Here is a 25088-nt window from a genome sequence, read left to right as displayed (position 1 = left end):
CATTTTTATGGTAGATGAAAGGCAAGTAATTGTTGTCTATGATCAGAGTCTTGATAGTGAAGGAGCAAGCTGGAAAGGAACACAATACAAGGTAAAGGAGTGACATGTAGCTTTCTAGTCTGTTAGTCTAATGACAAGTGTTTACCTATTTTTCCAGATATTGTTATGGAAGTGTGCAGTCCCTTTAAAAACAATGTGTTGGGTTTATTGCAGATAGTATTTGCAGGTTTAATTTCCCTTGGGAGTGGAAAGAGCATAGTCAACACTAGTTCCTGGTGATGCAAAGTGAAACAATATCTGTCACAGCAACCATTACAATTAGCTTTTTCAATTTGAGAAATACCACATGCTGCAATCTTCAAAAGCACATTTCTAGAAGCCTAATCTTTATAAACTACAGAAATAGAGAAAATAAATTATAAATTTAAAACAGTACTGTAGGTCCTACAAAATGTTTCTAACCAGGTAGGTAAACATAACATGCTTATCTGTTGCAATATTTGTTCTGCTGCGACAACTATTGCTTGTTAAGAGGATTCTGTTAGTTCTGCTGATGTTTCACTGTTATAATTTGCTACTTTAATCCTCTTAAAAGCCTCGTGTCCGTTTAAGTGAATGCTGGCTTATTATTTGGAGAATGGCACACTTGTACAGATTTTGAAAGATATTTTAGTCAGTCAAAATTATCTGTAAATTATTTTTGTAATCTGTGTATTTATCTTTCCAGGGGAAAAGCCATTTATCTGTGAAATCTGTGGCAAAAGTTTCACAAGCCGACCAAATATGAAACGCCATCGCAGAACCCACACTGGGGAGAAACCATATCCTTGTGATGTTTGTGGTCAACGATTCCGGTTCTCCAACATGTTGAAAGCTCACAAAGAGAAGTGTTTCCGGGTCACCAGCCCTGTCAACTTCCCACCTTCTTCCACCCCTGCCTCTTTCGCTGCCACACCCACAACCCCACCTCCACCAGTCACCATAAGCTCTCTCAGCTCACTTCCTCCTCGGCCAATGCCACATCCACTTTCTCATCTACATCTTCATCCCCATCATCATACGTTTTCAATTCCAGCTGTTGCACATCTACCACCTCCACCAGCCCTTTTCAATGCTGAAGCAGTGAACCATAGATGCCAAAGTGAGAGCACTTTCCTGCACCATATTTCTGAAAAAAACACTGCAGCAGGTGGAAGCCACCATCACTGAAACTTGGATATTTTAATTTTACTTTAAGCTGTGCCGAATGTTTAGCGATACTCCTATTAACTGTGCACTAAACAGCAAAGCAAAGACTGAGCAATCATGGTGAACTACAAATATTATTTTACTAAACTTCAATGTACTTATTGCAGTTGTAGAACTAGCAAAGCAATTTTTATCAAATCTATTGTGTAAAACAACTAAACTGTCTGTATACAGTGGACTAAGGTTTTATCATTTTTTTAAGGAATTCAGATGTATCCAGTTTTGTCATATCATATGTTAATAAGATGTGCTTTTTTTATATTGGACTATTCCTTTTGCATTAAGGAAGTATGCTTATTTCTACTGCATTGATAAAATATTCTGGGGAAATTTAATCTACTAAATTAAGTAATTTCATTTCTATTGAGACATAAGAGCATTACATACTATCACTGTGCTGCAAGGAATTTTCTGAAGCTAGTTAAGACTAGATCATGTTCTAGTTTAACCTGTCCATATGAAGCATTATGGAGAATTCAAATGTCTTTCATGTAACTAAAAAAAGTTTTTAAATGTCTGTAGAATATTTAGAAATAATTCTAAGATATTATTGTATGTCATTAAATAATTGTAATAATTATATTTTTGTTCTTGTAGTTGTTGCATATATAATTCAGTTTTAAAATATTGAGCATATTTATTCCAAAACTTTTCAGCGGAGATGTCATATTCTATTGAAATTTTAAAAGTAGGATAACTTCAGATGACTTGTGCATATATTTGAGTTATTTGTTCTAGATATCCTCTGTAAATCAAGGGTACAGAGTCTAATGCAAAACAAATTGTAAAAAAGATATTTTGTTGACACATTTTAAAGTCACTATAATTATTATACGCGCACCTTTATTCCAATTACAAGGACCCAAATTTGTGTTTCTCAATTCTACAGAAAAACCTTGACTTCTGCATTAATTTTAATAGTTTTTGTTTAAGGGAAAATGCAGACAAAGCAACGAGTTTTAAACATTATATGAAAAATGTTAACTTAATTTTGGACATCCATGCTTTCCCAATAGTGGATGTGTAAGATGGCCTAAATTTTAAGTTTTATTTTATTAGAAGTTCTTTTGCCTGCTTAACCATTTTTAGAGGTTTTTACGATACGTGTATTTTCAGTCAGGCTAATGAGGTCAAGTTGCCGGTTTGTATGAACAGATTGGCTGGAATTCTCCAACATCTTCTGCAGCTGGGATTCTTTGGTCCCACTGCTGAGAGAGGAGATTTGGCTGAGTGCCAAATTCTCCACTCGCAGTGGTGGGATGTACTGAATGGAGAATTTTGGCTATTAACCAAAAAAAGTGGCATTTTGTGAGTCAAATATCCACTGCCAGATTATAATTGCAGCACACTACATCATTAGTACTGTAATGTAGCAACAGATGATTCTTAAAAGTACCCTGTGAGGAATAAATAATTAATTAGGTAGTTAATAAGTTTTGGATTCTGTACATTTGTTTCTCTACTAACATTCATATCTGTATTTTGAACATGTTGAGCATCTGTAGGAAACACTTTTTTTCTGACCAGGTCCCTATCAAAACAAACTCGGCTTGATTAATTTTGTAAAGTGCCCCTGATGAATAAGGAGTCTGTTCAGTTTAAAATAAAGGTTGCAAATAATCTGCCTTCTTGTATTTAAGGTAATGTGCACAAATAGCCAAATCCAGTGAAATTCACCCTTACAGTATTATTCACTATTAACAACAACTTTGGATCAAGGTGTGATGTGATGCCAGAATTGGTTATAAAAGGGGGTTTCAGGGACCATTTTGTTTATGTACACCAAGTGAAAGGGAAACTGGTTGTGTTGTATGTTCTGGGTGGTAGGCAATATTCCTGTCAGCATGAGAACCAGTAGTAAAACACTACTCCCAGGCAGAGGCAGAATTCCAGTCACCATAAGGACAGGTTAGTGCTGTGTATTAGTGAAATACTGTTCCTGGGGACAAGCAAAATTCCTGTCAGTGCAGGAACCAGATAGTGGTGTGTGCTTTTGGGAGCAGAGGCAGAATTCCTATCGGCACAAAGATTTTGAAGTGGTGAAGTCTGTGTTCTTTTTTCTTTTATTCAATAAACTTTAATATTTTCATATTTAGTATTATTTTAAAAAGCATATTATTGCACAAAATGGGTGACAGGTCAGAAGATTGGAAAGATTATAGCAAAGAATGACCAAAAGATTGATAAGGAAGGAAACATTACAAGACAAAAGCTAGCTAGAAATATGTTGTTTGTCCATTGTCATCGATGAGGACCTTGACACCATTAGTCATTTTGAGGCTGGATGCGATGTGTCCGAAGATGACTGATCAGACCATTTCGGGCACAGAATGACCTGGCACATATTGGACAGACTTGTGTAAACACTGTGTAGTTGATGCGCTGGTGGCTCTGGACTTGCACAGCTTGCACTTAAATTGTGCTTCAGTAGTGCACCTTGCTTCGCAAGCTTGACAGCCCTTATGGATGAGGCAACGCCAGGTAGGGTGGTTTTGTGCCAGCGTTTCTCAGGTAGTCGTGCCCATGTCAAGCGACTTCAGGGAGGCCTTGAGTGTGTCTTTGAAATGTTTCTTCTGCCCTCTATGCAAGCATCTTCCAGCAGAGATTTCCCCAAAAAGGAGCTGCTTGGGTATGTGCTCGTCTGGCATACGGATGGCGTGACCTGTCCACTGGTCCGTGCTCTCATCAGCAGTGTGTGGACTGATGGTAGACTTGCTGTAGAGAGAACTTCAGTGTCTGATACTTTGTCTTGTCATCTGATGCGTAGTATTCTGCGAAGACAAGTCATGTGGAAATGATTGAGCTGTCTTGCATGTCTTCGATACATAGTCCATGTTTCACAGGCATACAGGAGGGTAGTGAGTACCACGGTGCTGTGGACCTTCAGTTGTTGGGCTGATTCTTCAACGTTCCCCGAACTTGCCTTTGCTATTCCGCAGTTAACTTCTGTATCAATAGTCACTGCTTGGAGAGGGTGCTGCTGAGATAAGTGAACTGGTCCACTGCCTATACTTCCTGCCCTTTGATTGTGATTATGCGTTCTGCATACGGTGCATGAGGAGCAGGCTGGTGCATGACTTCGATGTTTTTAATGTTGACGATGACTCCAAAGTTGTCACAAGCTGTGGAAAATTTGTCTGTACTGACTTACATCTCTGGCTCTGAGCCAATATACAGGGCACAGTCATCGGTAAAGAGGAAGTCTCTCAGAACAGTCTCTTTCACTATAGTAACAGCTTGAAGTCCCCTCAGGTTGAAGAACTTCCCATCCACTCTGTACTTGAGGCTGATTCCAGCAACACTGTCCTGGAAGGCATCATTCAGCATGGTAGTAAACATCATGCTGAACAGTGTGGGTGCGAGCACACAGCCCTGTTTGACACCATTGGTGACTGGGAATGCCTCAGAGGATTCTCCACCATCCAGTATGCTGGCCATCATGGGAACTGGCGTACCATCTGAATGAATTTGGGGAGGCAGCCAAACTTTGACATGATCCTCCACAGGCCTTGTCGGCTGACAGTGTTGAAGGCTTTTCCAAGATCAACAAAGGTTGTGTAGAGCTCGCGATTCTGCTCCTGACACTTCTCCTGAAGTTGGCGTGCAGCAAAAATCATGTCAGTAGTCCCGTGACCTTTGCGGAAGCTGCACTGTGACTCTGGAAGCAGGTCCAGCTCCAGATGAGTGACCAGACGATTTAACAGGACTCTTGCGAGGGTTTTTCCTGTGATGGGGAGCAGTGAGATTCCTCAGTTGTCGCATACTTGCCAATTGTTCTTCCTCTTGTAGAGGTGTATGATGAAAGCATCTTTAAGTTGCTGAGGGATGGATCCAAGGGACTGGAACAACTCGGTGAGCTTCTCAATAAGTACAGGACCAGCAGCTTTGTAGATCTCTGTGGGTATGGTATCTGCCCCTGGAGCGTTGCCACTGGATAGCTTTCATGACTTCAGCTACTACTGGTGGGTCATCCGTGGTGCTGTTGATCTGGGGAATCCTGTCTATTGCCTCATTGTTAATAGATGACGGTTGGTTGGGATGGTTTCAGTGTTCAGCCCATCTCTGCAGGATCTGAGCCCTCTCTGTAATGAAAGTTGTACCATCTGTAGTCAGGAGTGGGGGGGAATATCCCACAAGATTGAGGTACGTAGAGAGTGCTGAGGGCTTTATAGAACTGTTTCAAGTCGTTTCTGTTAGCATATCCCTGTTTTTCATCTGCTTTGGTGCTCAGCCAGGCATCTTGCATTTTACAGTTTATTCTGAACTGTCCTGAGTACTGGTAAAAGCATTTTTCTTAGCAGCAGATGATGGGTCATTCTGACAGGCCTGATGAAGATGGTGCTTTTCAAAAGTAGAGCCTGTAACTCCTCATCATTCTCATTGAACCAGTCATGCTGCTGGCAGGTAGAGGGCCTGAACATCTTCAGTGCAGATGAATGGACAGCACCCCTGAAGTGTTCCCAGTCGTCCTTGGTGCTGCCTGTGAGGTGTACGTCAGCAAACTTGATTTTTAAGTCTTCAGCCAGTGCTGAAGCTATGTTGGGGTTCTTTAGCTTGGCCGCATTGGTTCTTTTCATAACCTTGCTTCCTTGTGGTCGCCTCTTGGGGTCTGATACAGAGCCTCATTTTGGAGACAATGAGCCTGTGATCTGTCCAGCAGTCAGCACCACACATGGTTTTGGTCATTCTAACACCATGCTTGTCTTTTCTCCTGACAATGACATAGTCGATAAGATGCTAGCGCTTAGAGCGGGGGTGCATCCAGGAGGTCTTGTTACGGGTAGGCAGACGGAAGGTTGTGTTGGTGATGAGGAGGTTATGCGCTGCACAGGTCTTCATTAAGAGTAGGCCGTTACTGTTACACTTGCCCACTCCATGCCTCCCAATGACACCCTGCCAGGTTGCAAAGTCACACCCTACTCTTGCATTGAAATTGCCAAGCAAGATCAGCTTGTCGGTACTGCTCGCTGTTGAAAGTAGGGTGTCTAGTTCTTCATAGAACTTGTTGTTCATTGTGGGGTCATAGGTGTTGATCAGGGTGGCTTGACTCCCGTTCTGTAATGGAAGCTGTAATATCGTAAGCCGGTCGTTCACACCCTTGGGTAGACTAGCAAGTTTCTGAACAAGGTGACTCCTGGCAGCTAATCCAATTCCAGCATCACACCGCCCATTGCTGTCACAACCGCTGCAGAAAAGTGTATCCACCTCCAGTTTCAGTCAACTAACCTACATTTGGCAAGACGAGTTTCACTCAGGGCTGCAATGTCAGTGTTGTATCTTGCAAGCTCTCTGGCAACTAAGGCTGTTCTTCTCTCTGGTCTGTCTGCTGTAGGGTTGTCCAAAAGCTTGAGCATGTTCCAAGTGCCAGTGGTGAGCAGTGTCACCTTGTGTTTTGTTCGACTGCAAGATGGGATCCCCATCAGCCGTGGTAAACTGGCCAGGGTGTAGTGAAGCAGGCAATGTTTAGGGCACTTTTTCTAACCCCTTTCTCGTTCTAAGGAGGTGAGCAGTGTGCTCCTGAAGAGGACTGCTGAGTCGCCCAGGTAGACACCGAGTTTCACTGCTGTTTCAGTCAGCAGAAAACAACCATTAGACCTGAGCCGCCTGTGTGCAGGTCCGTGACTTCAGCTCCCAGTGTATCCACACCTGCTGCTTCGTCGCTCGCCCATTGCCACAGGGCTTCAAAGATTGAACAGGATGATGATGGTGTCAAGACTTGATTTGGATTAAAGTGAGGGAGAGTTGCGCTGCGTCTCTTTTCCCAATTCCCATCTGGATCCAGTGGCAAGATATGAGTCAAGACAGCTGGAGATGGGACTAGGTGTAGTGGATGACCAGGACGTCTTCTGTATCTTGTCCTGCGCTTTGTGTTCCACGACGCTTGCAGAGACCGCCTTCTTGACCATCGGACCTTCCATTAGTCTCGTCCGCTCAATCTGCCAGAGTCTGCCTTCACATGCTGGGATAGACATCTCCTTATCTCACCAAGGGAGGAGACCCGTTGGCTACCCTCACCTGGTTTAGCCGGCTTATTGAAGCCGTTGCCCAGACTGTGGCCGCTGTCGCATGCAAAAAGCTGTGGGGAGCCACAGGTGACAGCTGTGTGCCAGTGGGAACAAAGGGTGGACAAACCGCCCTGAAAAGGATGTGACATGTTCCCCCACCAGAGGTACTACCCCTCCCTGACACCCCATATAGCTAGAAATATAAAGGTAAATAGTATGAGTTATTTTTTTTAAAAAGTTATCAAAGTGAGCATTGGTCCTATAGAATGTGAATCTGGAAACTAAGGTGATGGCAGATGAATTGGACAAGTATTTTGGGTACAAATAACATTCCAAAAATAGCTGTGAATCGGGAAATAAAAGGGAAGGAGGAACCTGGGTTTTGTGGGGAGGGAGGAATTATAGTCACCAGAGAAGAGGTACACTGGATAATGCAGGAAGAATGGAAAATTGGAATTACACAGGAGAGGTTAAAGGCGATTGGAACATACTGAGATTGGTAAAGAGTAAATTGTTCATTTTGTTTAGAATCATTTTCGATTAGAGCAAGGGGAATTCGAAGAACGTCAGATTGTGACAATACATATGCAGGACATAATCAGAGCACTTGGAAAACACATCTATCAGATGAGACACACCTCCAGAAAAAGTAGGAATGCAGAGGATGATGCCTACATTAGCTCATGGTTCTTGGATTTTAGAATAGATTAGAGTGCACTTGCAGAGAATTATCAAATTTACCCTCCTGGATCAAAAACATATATCTTGAAACCATGTAACCATATGAACTTAATAACAAACACAACACTAGGAGCTTAACATAGGGATACCTCAAAACATGTGTACCACCTGAGATATAACCGCACGATTGTGATTGATAGGTTGCTCATATTGAGATAAAATGTTTCATTTCCCTGTTTAGGATTGAGAATATTGGAATTGGGAACAAAGGTACTATCAAGGACCTCTTCAGTAAAATACTATGACAGTCACTAAAGGAAGAAAATTTCCTGTATATTTGGCTTACAAAGTGATTGTGTAACCACTATTAATAAAGAATATCAATTTGGGAATTTGATCTGCCCCATTCTTTTGGGTGCTTTTTGCTTTATCCTTACCTTGTCAGTTCAGATAGAAACATAGATTCTACGCAGAACATACAATCGCTAACAATTTAACCTCACAGTATAATGATGTTATTAGATTTGGATATTATATTCCTCTTTGAATACCTGACTGAATTGATAAATACTTTTCTAAAAACAATCTTAACAGCTTTATGATTTTATCACAGCATACTTTTTAAAAATGAATTCAAATTTTCAAACTATTTTAGTGGAATCAGAACTTTGTCATGGATTAGTAGTCCAGGCCTTTGGATTACCAGTCCGGTGACATGAATATTGTCTGTCTTATAGTTTCCTTAGAAAAGGTTAAAATTTGGATTTGTGTTTACTTGTCAGGCTGTTTTTCAGAGTACTGAGATCTTTTGTAGTCCAGTGATCTGAAGAAGATTAGTGGGTAACATGCTTGTATTTTGAATTGGTTGGCATCAAACAGTACAAGAGGTAAGCTTGTTGAATGTTTTTTGCCTGTCTGCAACAATGTGGAATTGGCAAAATTCTGCAGTGTGTGGAGGATATCACTACTGAAAGAATGAAGATAATCTAAAGGTAGAAACTTTTGGTTTTGTAGTGGTCAAATATTTATAACATCTACAATATTTAATAAAATATTTAATAAAATGTTTAATTTATACCAAGAAAATTTGGGGAAAAATCATCATGACAGTACAAGCCTTCCTGGAGAAGACAGTAAATCAGCATGAAAAGATTATGGGATAAATCTTTCTGGGCTGTGTTATTTGAATCTGCAGTGAAGGTGATTTCGTTTGGTTTAATGCCTGCTAGTGGCTGGAGGACCATATGAATCTGGAAGGATTGCCTCTCTACAGGTGCACCTTCTGATGTACATGTATATTCAGGTTGAGCTCAAAAGTTCAGAAACTTTTATTCAAAACTTCATGTGTTTCATTCTGTGGTATCCCTTGAATTCTAATTTTAAACTGATGCCATAATGGACTGCATGAGCACTTGGGACAGGTAATAAGAAAGTTACATATGACATAAACCTCTGATGCCTTACTTTGAATCTTCTTTTGTCTTTCAGCTGCATTTTATTTTGGCAATGCTGTGGGCACATCTATTAAGAGAAGAATATGGAATAAATCTCACCACAGGAACTGGGAATAATATAAATAACTTGGTCTAAAATATATTTTGCATTAAGAAACACATTTATTTGCTTCATGTGTTTCATTCTGTGGTATCCAAAGACAAAACTGGAGAATCTGTTTAATGCACAGTAAGAAGTCTCTCAACACCAGGTTAAATTCCAACAGGTTTATTTGGTAGCACAAGCTTTTAGAGCACTGCTCTTTCATCAGGTGAGTGAAGAGTTAGTTGTGTTCGTGAACAGGACATATATAGACACAACTCAATTTGCAAGATAATGGTTGGAATGCGAGTCTTAACAGGTAATCAGGTCATTACAGGTGTAGACAAAACTAGTGGAGAGAGGGTTAAGCACAGGTTAAAGAGTTGTGAATTGTCTCCAGCCAGGACAGTTAGTGAGATTTTGCAAGCCCAGGCAAATCGTGGGGGTTACAGTTAGGTTCATGTCAGACTAAGATCCTGGTGGAGGCCGTCCTCATACGATGGGTGTCGTCTTCATTATTACACAAGATTATCAAGCTAATGGCTTGGATTTTGTCTGGCGAAGTGAGTGAACTTGCACTTTGAAGTCACAGAAAGCTCCCCACAAAGATATAACACTCATTTAATCTTTCCCGGCATAGAATCCCTACAGTGTAAAAGGAGGCCATCTGGCCCATCAGCCTGAACTGACAACAATCCCACCCACACCCTGTCCTCTTGACCTCATGTATTTACCCTGCTGCTTCCCCTGGCACTAAGGGGCAATTTATCGTGGCCGATCAACCTAACCCGCATACCTTTGTACCGTGGGAGGAAACTGAAGCACCCAGAGGAAACCCTTGCCAATATGGGGGAGAAACTCCACACAGTGACCTGAGGCTAGAGTTGAACTTGGGTCCCTGGCGATGTGAGGCAGCAGTGCTAACCACTGTGCCACCATGCCACTCACATTTCTTGTGAATGACTTCCCTCATTCTGAAAAACATTTCACTCTGGTATAAATATTGGGGATCACTGGACATCCATAAACCATCATGTCATCAAACATGATAATCACTTTGAAGAGGTCTCACAGACAGCAAACCAAGAAATAATGAGAGGTTTTATCATTAGGTTATAATTTTACAGAAAGCAAAACATTGGCATTTTTTAAAATGAAATTTTCCAGCATAGCATAGATAACTTTGACATTCGACAAATATAAAACTAGATTTTCTGGGCTAGAGAAGTTGTTCACAAGTAATTAGTGCACCATTGAAACCCAGTTTATTCTCATTCACCAGCACATAACTTTATTCAAGGGTTTTTACACCAAGACTAATGATGTCAAAAACAGAAGCTTATGTCCATACCTTCCTGACTCCCCAGCATCAAATTTGGGGGTACCCCAAAGGTGTGCTAGGGAATCCCCCTTAGAAGCTCTCAGGTTAGTGTTTACCCGCAATTGTCCAGAAGAGCTGGACAGTTGCACTGCGCTGGGAACTATCTGACAAAATTGCTAACTTCGGATGGTTCTGCCAGTTTTACACTCCCTACTTATTCTGAGAGAGTTAGAAGGGAAAAAAGCACTTTCTGGTCAACACACCACCAGAAGGACATGAAAGCTTTGGAGAAGGTTCACATGATGTTGTCTGGTCTTGAGAGCATTGGCTATGAGGAGAAGTTGAATAAACTAGGATTGTTTTCACTGGAAAGATGGATGCTGAGGATAGACTTGAGATAAGTCTACAAAATTATGCCAGGCATAGACAGGTTGGATAGTCGGAAGCTTTTTCCCCAGGGTGGAGTTGTCAATTACAAGGGGGCACAGGTTCAAGCTGAAAGAGAGAAAATTTAAGGAAGATGTGTAGGGGAAGTTTTTCATGCAGAGAGTTGTGGTAGCCTGGAACACTCTGCCAGAGGATGCGATGGAAGCAGGCACATTAGCAACATTTAAGCGGCATCTGGATGGGTACATGAATCAGGAGGGAATAGAGGAACATGGACCAAGGACAGAAGGGTATATTTGTTTAGATAGGGTATCATGGTCGGCATGGGCTTTAAGGGCCGAAAGGGCATGTTCCTGCACTGTACTCTGTTCTTGTCCTAACTTCAAAGTAACTATTTTAAAGATGCTGACTAAGCCCAGCATGTGACACACCACCACCCCAGAGGATACCCTACCCTATCCCACACTGGCGTGATCACCCCCTCCCACCAAGTGCCAGAAAAACGAGCAGCACGGTAGCACAGTGTCAGGGACCCAGGTTTGATTCCTGGCTTGGGTCACTGTGTGGAGTTAACATGTTCTCCCTGTGTCTGTGTGGGTTTCCTCCAAGTGCTCCAGATTCCCCCCTCATTCTGAAAGATAGTGCTGGTTAGGTGCATGGACCCAAACAGGTGCTGGACTATGCCAACTTGGGGACTTTCACAGTAACTTCATTGCAGTGTTAATGTAAGCCTTATTTGTGACTAATAAATAAACTTTAACTTTAAAAAGAGGAAGCATCTTCTTCACTCCGCTCCTTTTGCACTTTGCTGCTGAAGCCCGGTATACACTTTGCTTCTTGGGTCACACTCGTCCTGAGTCAGGAAGGATGAGCAAGATGAGCACCTTAAGAGCAGGTAAGTTGGTACGGAGATTGCCACTGTGAGGAAGTTACAGGGCACAAAGAAATTGTGTGTTCTTTTTCTCTTCTATATTGGCAATATAAAAATAATGTTATGTGCAGTTTCTAGCGCAACATTTGTCATTTCTCAACCTCGTTGTCTATTAGTCTTGTGCTGATTCAGAGTATTCCCCATTCTGATGTGACAGATTATTTTTCACTTTGTAGTAGGAAGCAAAACTTGATGCATGGAGGAATCCACACCATTTATGGCAATGAACTCAAATTGCATTTTCAGCATAGTGATGATCTAATTCAACATTCAGTAGTAGGTATTACTGTTTGAAACTAATAAATTTTGTTGCATCAAACTGCACTTTGTCTTTTATGACTGGTGATATACCCCTCATGCTTCTCATTTGATTCTGGAGGACCCAGTGCTTGTAACAGCATGAACTCTGAAAGGTAATAGAAAAAAGCTAATTAACCTGAATGCTTGTAAAGACTTTGCTTTATGCTAGTTTGCTATTAAATAGTCAGTTCATTAGATCTATTTGTATGTTGCGTGTCTTTTATGTGGTTCCAAATGTTTAGGTAAGATTTTACACTCTGCGAGGTACAAAATGATCTGACTGGAAATTGGAATGTTTCACTGAAGTTTGCTACTTTTTTGTAATCTCCCCACCGCACCCCCCCCCCCCAACCCCTTACACTGACTAACAATGTCTTAATTCTAACCTCAAAGCTTTAGTCTCATTATATTAAGTTGACATTACCATCACCCACTTTGGTAATCCCTTTTCAAATAACTTAGTTCCAAGCAATGAACTACTTTGAGTCAAGAGCAGCACAGTGGCACAATGGTCAGCACTGCTGCCTCCCAGCAGTGAGACTTCTTACTGTGCTTACCTCTGTCCAACACTGGCATCTCCACATCATGGCCTCACAGAGCCAGGGACCTAGATTTGATTCCTGGCTTGGGTCACTGTCTGTGTGGAGTTTGCACATTCTCCACATGTCTGTGTGGGTTTCCTCCCACAGTCCGAAAGACACTCTGGTTAGGGGCATTGGCCATGCTAAATTCTCCCTCAGTGTACCAGAACAGGTGCCAGAGTATGGCGCTAGGGGATTTTCACAGTAACTTCATTGCAATGTTAATGTAAGCCTACTTGTGACACTAAGAAATAAATTCGGAGTTCTTTAACTTAGTGGCCAACAGGTGAATGCTGCTGAAACTTCTGTAATTTAAGATTATTAATAGCTGTTGAAGAGAAAGAAAAATGAAACCAGTCAGAAGTGGGTCAGAACCCAGTTTCCAGAGAAAATGATTAAAATGCACCAAGATCACAGTCACTTTTTTTTTCTCTAACATTGTCTGCATAAATCAAAGAAAAATTATTCTCTATAAGTGGCAAATAAGCTGTTGACGTTCAATTGCAAAGCAAGTCACCAGAACATACAATAATTGAACATTTGTTCGTGCAGAAATGAAATAACAAAACCAAAATGTCAGTTCATTAGTATGAACTATTATTTTAAATTGGTTCTATAAAAAAAAGTATAATATAACCGGCACAGTAACTGTGACTATACAAGTTTGTATTTAATTTATTTTGTATCAGTGTAATTTGTTTTTGTCTGACGTGAAGTGCAGAATTTTCTGGAAGGAGACACCCCATTGATCTAAGCCAGGGAACTTGGGTGCAGGCCATTGAGCCATCAGAATTCCCTAACCCCCTCCCCCCCCTCCCCTGCAGCCCTAACCAACAATGTATAGGAGATTTCATAATTCAATGATTTTGTAGTGGTATTGATGATGAAGCTGCCAGCGTTCGCCACCATTAATCCACTGAAACTGACAGCAATTTCTGGATTCCTTGACCAGGATTCTCCCAGCCCTTGTGCTGCCCAACATCAGCAGAGGGCCGCTAGCAGGTCTCGTGATCAGCATTTGACCGATCGAGTCTCCTAGGCCATTTTTTACTGTGTAATCAGCCCCATGCTGATTTCCAATGTGGGGCCAATTACCACATGGAAATCATCATTTTCATATGATTAGTTGTCCCGGGACTATAGTCTGCAGGCCCGCTAGTCTCTCTCTGCGTTGGGAGAAGTTCCAACAGCGGGTTTACAACTGCTTTCCACCAACAGATATGCTCACCCCACTGGTGGGGACAGAGACCACTGAAGTCCACCCAGGAGGTTGGGGGCATGGGATGCCTCTTGGGCACAGCCAGCCTGGCACTCTGGCAGTGTCCAAGGGGAACACTAGCACTGCCCATTGGGCACGCTGGCACTGCCCACCTAACACCAGGCAGTGTCACTGCTGCCATAGAGGGACTTACTGCCACTCTGCAATGGGATTGGTAGGGGAGGGATTGGGGCTGGCCATTGTGTGGTGGTGGGGAGGGGAGGTTGCAAGTAGACTAGTGATCTGGAGAGGGGTGTTGGGAAGATATTGGGAGGCCAGCGATTGGCTGGGAGGAGGGGGAGTGCCACTGTGTATGTGTCAGTCTCCAACTATAGATAGGCTCATGCACAATGGCCCGCTCAGCACCAAGCTACTGACCTCTCTGTAATGCGCACAGTGCCGGACATTCACAAAACTAAGTGGGCCCAAAAAAAACAGGAGGGGATTCTCCCTTTTTCCGGTCTGTTGGGCACTTAAGTTTTTTGGGAGAATCCTAGCCCATATATACAAAATAATACAGAAATCCTGAAATAGACTTTCTTTGAGCATTCAGTAATGAGGAACCCCCAGACTGCAACCCCCATGGATATCAGTTGAATTACCAAGACATTTTATGCCATTAGTCTTGCAGTAAAAACCCTCTTTTTTAAAAAATATCCTCTTGGTGAATTCAGAGCAACTGAGTTTTCAATAATGTACTAACTTCGTAATTACTGATCAACTCCCCTTGATGCTTCTGAAAAGCTAAATTTACATTCATGAGTGTCAAATTTCTCAATTAAATTGCATGTTTTAAAGAAAAATAATTTTTTGAAGTGCAGTTTTCAGGCCACCGATGGAATCCTAATTAATACATAAAAGTTGCAGTCTGATGATTTCATTGGCATTGCAAATTAAATAAGTGGGAGGATATCCCTTCCTGTAGGATAGGAGGCAGAGAGTGGGGGTCAATGGGTGCTATTTGGATTGGCGGTTGGTGACTAGTGGAGTGCCCCAGGGGTCGGTGCTGGGGCCTCAGCTATTCACCATTTATATAGATGATCTGGAGGAGGGAACCGAGTGTATGGTGTTGAAATATGCTGATGACACCAAGATTGGTGTAACGGCAAATTGTGCGGAGGGTGTGGAGAGTCTGCAGAAGGATCTAGATAGGCTGGGCGAATGGGCCAGGAACTAGCAAATGGAATTTAATGTTGGCAAATGTGAGGTTGTCCACTTTGGTAGGAATAATGATAGGAAGGACTATTACTTACGTGGCGAAAAACTGCAGCATGCGATGGTGCAGAGGGACCTCGGGGTCCTTGTGCATGAGTCACAAAAACCCAGCCTGCAGGTGCAGCAGGTGGCCAGGAAGGCAAATGGGATGCTGGCCTTCATAGCGAGGGGGATTGAATATAAAAGTAGGGAGGTCTTGCTGCAGCTGTATAGGGCACAGGTGAGGCCGCAGCTGGAGTACTGTGTGCAGTTTTGATCGCTGCACTTACGCAAGGATATTTTGGCCTTGGAGGGAGTGCAGAGGAGGTTTACTAGGCTGATTCCGGAGTTGAGGGATTGAGCTATGAGGAGAGGCTGAATAAACTAGGCTTGTACTCGTTAGAGTTTAGAAGAATGAGGGGAGATCTCATTGAGACGTATAAGATGTTGAATGGGATGGATAGGATAGAGGTGGAGAGGCTTTTCCCACTCAGAAAGGACAGTAGGACTAGAGGGCACAGCCTCAAGATAAAGGGGGGTGCGGTTTAGAACGGAGTTGAGGAGGAACTTCTTCACTCAAAGGGTGGTGAATCTCTGGAATTCTCTGCCCGTTGAAGTGGTGGAGGCTGCCTCGCTCAATATTTTTAAGATGCGGGTTGATAGGTTTTTGATAGGGATTAAGGGTTATGAGGAGAGGGCGGGAATGTGGAACTGACCCACGACAGATCAGCCATGATCTTATTGAATGGCGGGGCGGGCTCGAGGTGCTAGATGGCCTACACCTGCTCCTATTTCTTATGTTCTTATGTTCTAGGATTCCTGGCACTGCTCTGCAGTGGATGTTTCAGGCTTCCCAAAGTCAAATAGTTCTCTCCTACTACTTGTGAGTCAGGAGAAGCAGATTTGTTCCAACCAGGTCCCAGAATAATCTTTCAGCCTCCTTCAGCCCCAGTCGACCAGCTTCCCTGATCCTGTTTCTCCCTTTTCGGTGCAGTTTTGAAGCCTCCCCAGCTGCAGCCTCCTATCTATCGGCCAATTGTAAATTTGACCATCTCCCGGGCAGGAAGTGGCCCTCCCTAATGTTATTTATAAGGAGCTGTGATTGAAATATGTGGGGCCTTCTCCATTAACCTGAAAATATCAGTGCTCTTGTACGTGGTTGAAAGTTACATATCTTGGAAGGGAATGATTTTTTTGAGTTGCAATTTGGCTAAGAATCAATTCTGGGAAATGCTAATAATAACCATGTCATGAAGCACCATATAAGCCCTACAAGTTCAAACGTGTTACAGCAGTTTCCTAATACTTATACAGTGACCATGAATGGGGCTAAACAACTGACTGCTTACATTGCAAGCTGGTAACAAACTGCTTTTGGCATATTACATCTATTTCAAGGCATGTTAGAGGTTTTAGCTTGGAGATTTTCTACAATACTATCAATGTTGAACACTATTTTTTAATGCAAAATTTATTTGAAACTGTTAGAGAAGAGCAACTTAAGTCACTTTGAGACCTTGCATAGAAATATGATCTGGAATAAAAGCCATCCAGCTGCTTATGATCTTGTATGACTGGCTATTGATGTAATAGGAAATAAAGTCATGGAAGTATGTTCACGTTTTAGATCTGTGGTTTTTGTTTCTAGTTGCTTTCAATTAAATAATGTCTTGGCTTGAAGTAGTTTAGCTGTTGGCAGGATCCAGTCATTTGCAAGAAAATGAAATGCAACATTAGGATCTGGCTGCATTATTTTGGCGACCACTCTGGCTTTTGCCACACTGCTGAGAGGTATTGAAACAAAGTCTCACCTACCTGTATCTGAGTTTTAAACAATGTACTAACTTCATAATTACTGATCAAACCTCCCCCCCCCCCCCCCCCCCCGCCTTAATGCTGTTCCAGTGGTTCAAATAGGCATTAACGAGTCCATGATGCTCTTTAATAAAAGCATTAAAATCTTTCAATGCTGTGGACGTATGGAAAGATTCTTAATACAACCTTCAATATTGGGAAGAAAAGAGATAAGTTGATCATTTTTTATTGCTATTTGTGAAACATTGTTATGCTGCAATGATGTGGTTGTGCCTTGCATTGAGGGCTTTTGAGATGTCTCGGACTCTTAATTCGTAAGATTATAACTATATGTTAGGTGAATCGGATATGAAAATAAATCTAAAACTGTATGGATGCAATCTTTATTGTGTTTTGCTATTTTAAAAATGGACTTTGTTGAACCAAAAATAATGGCTGCTACAAGTCATGTGACAACAGGATTGATCCTTTGTTCTGGAAGTTACCAACAAGAGTTACAAGAACAAAAGAAACCTCATTGCACCAAAGTGGAATCACGCATCCAATTGTAAGGACCTTATAATTAGGAAATCAGGGGTCTTGCAGAACTATTAAGACTTGTTCACACCTGAGTCTATCCAGGTCCATTTCAAAAGTGGACTGTTGAGGGGACAACGGATGTCACTCACATCTTGACAAGTTTACCCTCTAGCAGAGTCAGAGGATCTGCCCAGACACTGGTTTCCTGACATGAGATCCAACAACATATATGGTAAGTCTTTCAAAAGCTAATTTTTTTGGACATTATCAGTCCTGAAATCAAAACCAGTTCCAGATACTTTGAAATCATTTTGTAGAAAGGCCACATAACTCAAGTAACCATTGTGAAGTTTCCATATTCCCTTAAGAACTGAGAAATCCTCAGTTTAACATCTAATCAAGGATTGAACAAAGGGCTGAACAACAGGCTACCTATTGAAGCCTGTCCCTGCTGGAAAATCTCCTACATCACCTGTAGAACTGATCTAGTCTGTGTACCAATTTCACCTTGTGGTATCAGCTGCAACTTCAGCCTTCAGCCATCTGAACCCAAGCTTCTGTGTGAAAGAGTTTATCACCAGACTCTGGACACTGATAATTATGTGAACTTGTATTCATTCATGTGGGTTTTTTTATGATCACAATTCATTGTTGTAAAACTTTCTTTTTTTCTATCCCCACTTTGTGTGTGTGTGTATGTGTGTGTGTGTGTAGTCAAGTGGGATATTGAAACTCGGGGTAGAGTGTTTGCAATGTGGATAAAATAACCTTATGAGTTAATGATAATGTAAGTTTTCAGTGAATTAATTGAATCACACAAACTGAGGGTTTGTGAAAACACACCACAACTTATTTGAAAAATATTTTTTTAAAGTTTATTGGTCACAAGTAAGATTTACATTAACACTGCAATGAAGTTACTGCGAAAATCCCCTAGTCGCCACACTCCAGTGCCTGTTTGGGTCAATGTGCCTAACCAGCACGTCTTTCAGACTGGGAGGAAATCAGAGCACCCGGAGGAAACCCACACAGCCATGGGAAGAATACGCAAACTCCAGACAGACAGTAACGCAAGGCAGAAATTGAACCCAGATCCCTGGCACTGTGGGGCAGCAGTGCTAACCTCTGTGCCATCCAAGACACCTTCTGCTTATGGACAGTTGTTGAAAAGAACAAAGCTCAGTTTACCTTTCCTGTCCGTAACACAGTAAACAGATCTATACCTAATCTGTTGGTTAGTTTGTAGTCCTGCGCTTATAATGTTTTCTGACTTAGAACATAGAACACTACAGCACAAACAGGCCCTTCGGCCCACAAGTTGCACCGATCATATCCATACCTACCAGGCTATAGAACTATCTGTAACTCCCAATCCCATTAAATCCTACGTACTCGTCCAGAAGTCTTTTAAAAGCCCCAGCGAGTTCGCCTCTACCACCGCCGATGGCAGCCGATTTCCATTCACTCACCACCCTCTGAGTGAAAAACTTACCCCTAACATCTCCTCTGTACTTGCTCCCCAGCACCTTAAACCTACGTCTTCTCGTAGCGACCATTTCAGCCCTGGGAAATAGCTTCTGAGAATCCACCCTATCTATTCCGCTCAACATTTTATAAACCTCTATCAGGTTACCTCTCAACCTTCCTCTCTCAAGGGAGAAGAGACCTAGCTCCCTCAACCTATCTTCATAAGGCATGCCTCCCAATCCAGGCAACGTCCTCGTAAATCTCCTCGGCACCCTTTCAATAGCTTCCACATCCTTCCTGTAGTGAGGCGACCAGAACTGCACACAGTACTCCAAGCGGGGTCTGACAAGGGTCTTAAAAAGTTGCAGCATTACCTCCCGACTCCTAAAGTCAATCCCTCGATTAATGAAGGCCAGTACACCATATGCCTTCTTGACCACATCCTCCACCTGTGCAGCCAACTTAAGAGTCCTATGGACCCAGACCCCAAGATCCTTCTGCTCCTCAACACTGCTAAGACTCCTACCCTTGATATTGTACTCCTTCATCCCATTAGTCCTGCCAAAATGGACCACTACACATTTATCCACGTTGAAGTCCATCTGCCACTTCTCCGCCCAGTCTTGCATCCTATCTATGTCACGCTGCAACTTCTGATATCCCTCCAGACTATCCACAACACCACCAACCTTCGTATCATCGGCAAACTTACTAACCCATCTCTCCACTTCCTCATCCAGGTCATTTATGAAAATGACAAACAGCAAGGGTCCTAGAACAGATCCCTGGGGCACTCTACTGGTGACTGACCTCCATGCAGAAAAAGACCCGTCCACTACCACTCTCTGCCTTGTGCAGGCAAGCCAGTTCTGGATCCACAAGGCCAAAACCCCTTGGATCCCATGCCCTCTCATCTTCTTAAGAAGTCTTGCATGGAGGACCTTACCAAATGCCTTGCTGAAGTCCATGTAAGCCACATCCACCACTCTTCCTTCGTCAATGTGTTCAGTCACCATTTTCAAAGAACTCAACTAGGCTCGTAAGGCACGACCTGCCCTTGACAAAACCGTGCTGACTATTTCTGATCATACTAAACTTCTTGGTAATTTTGTGTTTTTCAAAATAAGATGTTGTGGATTCTGGATGACATAGTGGAATAATTCAATGATATTCTTCCCTGCAACTAGGATTGAACATGGCTCAGATACTTAAGATAAATGTTTCCTCTTTCTACTTGGCACTCTATGAAATTAGATTGTTCTGTCTCAGTGCAGAAAAAATGTTTGCCTACAAACTGGAAATTTCTGTCACGTCACTTAAGATTGTGGTGTGGGAAATGAAAAACAGATACAATAACCTCTTCTGAGGTTAGGCTTCAAGTGTATTATTGGTTTAAAGTTTATTTATCAGTGTCATGAGCAGGCTTACATTAATACTGCAGTGAAGTTACTGTGAAAATCCCCTGGTTGCCACATTCTGGCACCTGTTCAGGTACACTGAGGGAGAACTTAGCATAGCCAATGCACCTAACCAGCATGTCTTTTGGACTGTGGGAGAAAACCAGAGCACCCAGAGAAACCCACGTAGACACGGGGAGAATGTGTAAACTCCACAGAGAATGATCTAAGCTGGATATCGAACTTGAGTCCATGGCACTGAGAGGCAGTGGTGCTAACCACTGTGCATTGCCATTTGTTGATCAATGGGATAGATGTGCTTAGAAACATGAGAAACCATGAAGTTAGAAAACAGTATTTTATCCAATTCCATTCACTAACAATGCATAATCTATCTTTTCACAAATTCCAGCTCCACCTACTCAGTCAGCTAACAGAAATCTACATAAATATGCTGTGCTCTTGAAAGGTGATCAAGTAAAACTACAGGCCATGGGACAAAAATCAAGTCTCTATGTTCCAACCCCAGAAGCTGTCCTTGGCAGCAACACCCTCAATGAAAATGAAAAACATAGCAATTGGTGTGGCGCATTGAAGTATTTGATGATCTCAGTCTACATACTCATCCATCTATCCTTTAATTTTGTTCCTAAGCGGATATTTATCTAGCTGTTCTGTTTTTGTTGTTGATCCTGGCAGACAAAAATGGAAAAAATACTCAGCTCTGTGGTTGGGCAGCAAAAAATATTTTTTAAAATGTTCATATTTTATATGTTGCAGCACAAATAAATCAAAAAGCTTTGATTTGTCTTTGCCGAATTAAATGCATGGATGGCTGCATGGTTTACCAAATAGAAACAATTTGGAGAAGGTTTATTTGACTCATTCCTGGGATGAAGGGCTTATCTTATGAAGAAAGGTTGAACAGGTTTGACCCATACCCATTGAGTTTAGGAGAAAGAGAGTTGACCTTATTGAAACACATAAGGTCGTGAGGGGATTTGACTGGGAGGATGTTTTCTCTAGTACGAAAGTCTAGAACAAGAGCATACAATAAAGAATAAGAGACCGCCTTTTTAAGACAAAGATTAGGAGAAGTTATTTCTGTCAGAGGGCCATTAGTACATGGAATTTGCTTCCTCAGAAAGCAGGGGAGGCTGATTTTTTTCAAGGCTCAGGTCGATAGATTTTTGAATGACATGGAAATCAAAGGAGTTATGGGAGACAGGGAAGTGGAGTTCACACCACAATCAGATCAGCCATGATCAGCAGATACAAAGGGCCAAATTACCTAATCCTGCTCCAAAGTCCAATACACAGACTAAATAGCTGGCACATATTTCTGAATTACACAAAGGAAGGTGGTTGTGTTGGATGTCAACTATCTCAGCCCCAGGCCATTGGTGCAGAAATTGCTTAGGGCCCTGGCCCAATCAATTTTAGCTCCTTCAGCAATGACGTTCCCTCCAGTGTTAGATCAGAGGTGGGAGATGTTCAGTAATGATTGAACAGCGGTCAGTACCATTCACAACACATCAGCTGCTGAAGCAGTTTTTGTCCACATGCCACAAGTCCTGTCTATATGCAGCAAATCCTGCTCAACATTCAGGCATATGCGGATAAAGAACAAAGAACATCCCAGCACGGGAAACAGGCCCTTCGGCCTAACTAGCCCGCGCCACCGCATCTTCCCATACCTACCCTGCCCTCTGTGTATGTGAGTGGAACCCCTAATGTAGCCAGATTCAGGGGAGAATAGTGTCAATTTGGTACACCAATCAGCCTAAGAGCACATCTTTGGGGTGTGGGAGGAAACCGGAGCGCCCGGAGGAAACCCATGCAACCACAGGGAGAATGCGCAAACTCCCACAGACACAGGCCCAAGTCCATGTATCTGCACAGCTAGCAGTGATAGTCACTGAGCTGTTGCAGTGCCCATCTGCTGGTCCAGGATTAAGCACACACAACGACATGAAGTACTAGGCCACTCCCGGAACCTCCAAGAGCAGCCCACGCACGACCCACCGTGTGCATGCCCCTCGTTTGACAACAAGGTGGACTGACCCTGTGGAATAAAAAGACAATACGTTAACATATAATACTACATTTCCAGTGTCGTCCTGAGGCTCTGACCCTATTTAATACCCTCTACTATAACCCTCCATCGGCGGTTGGTGACTAGTGGAGTGCCCCAGGGGTCGGTGCTGGGGCCTCAGCTATTTAGCATTTATATAGATGATCTGGAGGAGGGAACCGAGTGTATGGTGTCGAAATTTGCTGATGACACCAAGATTGGTGGAACGGCAAATTGCGCGGAGGGTGTGGAGGGTCTACAGAAGGATCTAGATAGGCTGGGCGAATGGGCCAGGAAATGGCAAATGGAATTTAATGTTGGCAAGTGCGAGGTGGTCCACGTTGGTAGGAATAATGGTAGGAAGGATTATTACTTACGTGGCGAAAAACTGCAGCAGGCGACGGTGCAGAGGGACCTCGGGGTCCTTGTGCATGAGTCGCAAAAACCCAGCTTGCAGGTGCAGCAGGTGGTCAGGAAGGCGAATGGGATGCTGGCCTTCATAGCGAGGGGCATTGAATATAAAAGTAGGGAGGTCTTGCTGCGGCTGTATAGGGCATTGGTGAGGCCGCAGCTGGAGTACTGTGTGCAGTTTTGGGCGCCGTACTTACGCAAGGATATTTTGGCCTTGGAGGGAGTGCAGAGGAGGTTTACTAGGCTGATGCCGGGGTTGAGCTATGAGGAGAGGCTGAATAAACTAGGCTTGTACTCGTTAGAGTTTAGAAGAATGAGGGGAGATCTCATTGAGACATATAAGATGATGAATGGGATGGATAGGATAGAGGTGGAGAGACTCTTCCCGCTCAGAAAGGACAGTATGACTAGGGGGCACAGCCTCAAGATAAAGGGGGGGCGGTTTAGAACGGAGTTGAGGAAGAATTTCTTCACTCAAAGGGTGGTGAATCTCTGGAATTCTCTGCCCGTTGAAGTGGTGGAGGCTACCTCGCTAAATATTTTTAAGAAGCGGGTTGATGGGTTTTTGATAAGAGAGGGGATTAAGGGTTATGGGGAGAGGGCGGGAATGTGGAACTGAGCCACGACAGATCAGCCATGATCTTATTGAATGGCGGGGCAGGCTCGAAGGGCTAGATGGCCTATTCCTGCTCCTATTTCTTATGTTCTTATGTGTCTGTCTAAGTAAACCTTAAACAAGTCCAATGTGCCTGCCTCCACCACCCTACTCGGTAGCGTGTTCCATACCCCCACGACCCTCTGCGTGGAAAAACCTTCCTCTTATATCCAAATTATACTTCTCCCCCCTCACCCTTAGATCGTGACCTCTCGTAATTGTCCCCAATCTAGGGAAAAGCCTACCACTGTTTACTCTGTCTATTCCCTTCAGTATTTTATATACCTCTATCATATCCCCCCTTAATCTCCGTCTTTCTAAGGAGAAGAGCCCCAGTTTCTGCAACCTTTACTCGTAACTCAGTCCTTCCATGCCAAGCAACATCCTGGTCAATCTCCTCTGCACCCCCTCCAGGGTCTCCACTTCCTTCCGGTCGTAAGGTGACCAGAACTGGACACAGTACTCCAAACGCGGTCTAACCAACGTTCTGTACAACTGAAGCATTAGACGGCAGCTCTTATACTCTATACCCCTTCCTATAAAGGCTAGCATTCCATAAGCTTTCTTCACGACCTTCTCTACCTGTGTCGACACCTTCAGAGAGTTGTGCACCTGCACTCCCAGGTCCCTCTGTACCTCTATACTCTTAATCAGTCTACCTTTTATCACATAACTCCTCCCTGCATTATTCCTTCCAAAATGCATCACCTCGCATTTGTCAGGATTAAGTTCCATCTGCCATTTATCTGCCCAATATACCAACCTATCTATATCCTGCTGTGTCACCTGACAGTCCTCCTTAGTATCTGCCAATCTTAACCATCTTGGTGTCATCCACAAATTTGCTGATCACAACACATACGCCCTCTTCCAAGTCGTTTATATATACTACAAAGAGGAAAGGTCCCAGTACTGAGCCCTGCGGCACACCACTGGTGACTGGCCTCCAGCCAGAAAAGGTCCCCTCGACAACTACTCTCTGTCTCCTACTTCCCAGCCAGTTTTTGATCCACCTAGCTATCTGTCCTTGTATCCCATGTACCTTAACCTTTTCTACCAGCCTACCGTGAGGGACTTTGTCAAACGCCTTACTGAAATCCATATAGATGACATCAACAGCTCGCCCATCGTCAACTGTTTTTGTCACCTCCTCGAAGAATTCCACCAGATTCGTAAGGCAAGACCTCCCCCAAACAAAGCCATGTTGCGTATCCCTAATCAGATTGCAACGCTCCAAATGCTCATACATCCTATCCCTAAGAATTTTTTCCAATAATTTTCCTACCACCGATGTCAAACTCACTGGTC

At 43.0% G+C, this 25088-nt stretch overlaps 1 protein-coding gene and 1 long non-coding RNA gene across 6 annotated transcripts in view; one reads left to right on the top strand and one right to left on the bottom strand.

The window, feature by feature from the left end:
• The window catches only part of LOC145359057 (zinc finger protein 652-like), a 70475-nt gene extending 68647 nt beyond the window's left edge, over positions 1-1828 (top strand). For all 5 annotated transcript variants that reach the window (XM_080213421.1, XM_080213424.1, XM_080213420.1 and 2 more), the window contains one exon: positions 728-1828. In XM_080213421.1, coding sequence (XP_080069547.1) covers positions 728-1209 — 482 coding nt within the window. In that variant the 3' untranslated portion in view covers positions 1210-1828. The remainder of the gene's footprint in view (positions 1-727) is intronic.
• Positions 1829-9642: 7814 nt separating this feature from the next.
• LOC145359060 (uncharacterized) overlaps positions 9643-25088 on the bottom strand; it is an 84767-nt gene continuing 69321 nt past the window's right edge. The window contains exon 3 of the long non-coding RNA XR_013889544.1: positions 9643-12515. This is a non-coding gene — a long non-coding RNA (uncharacterized LOC145359060). The remainder of the gene's footprint in view (positions 12516-25088) is intronic.

The sequence above is a fragment of the Carcharhinus amblyrhynchos genome, chromosome 27 (genome assembly GCF_965287045.1).
Source record: "Carcharhinus amblyrhynchos chromosome 27, sCarAmb.v2.hapA, whole genome shotgun sequence".
NCBI lineage: Eukaryota > Metazoa > Chordata > Chondrichthyes > Carcharhiniformes > Carcharhinidae > Carcharhinus > Carcharhinus amblyrhynchos.
Note: the sequence above shows the minus strand (reverse complement) of the source record. Positions and strands in the feature narration are given on the sequence as shown.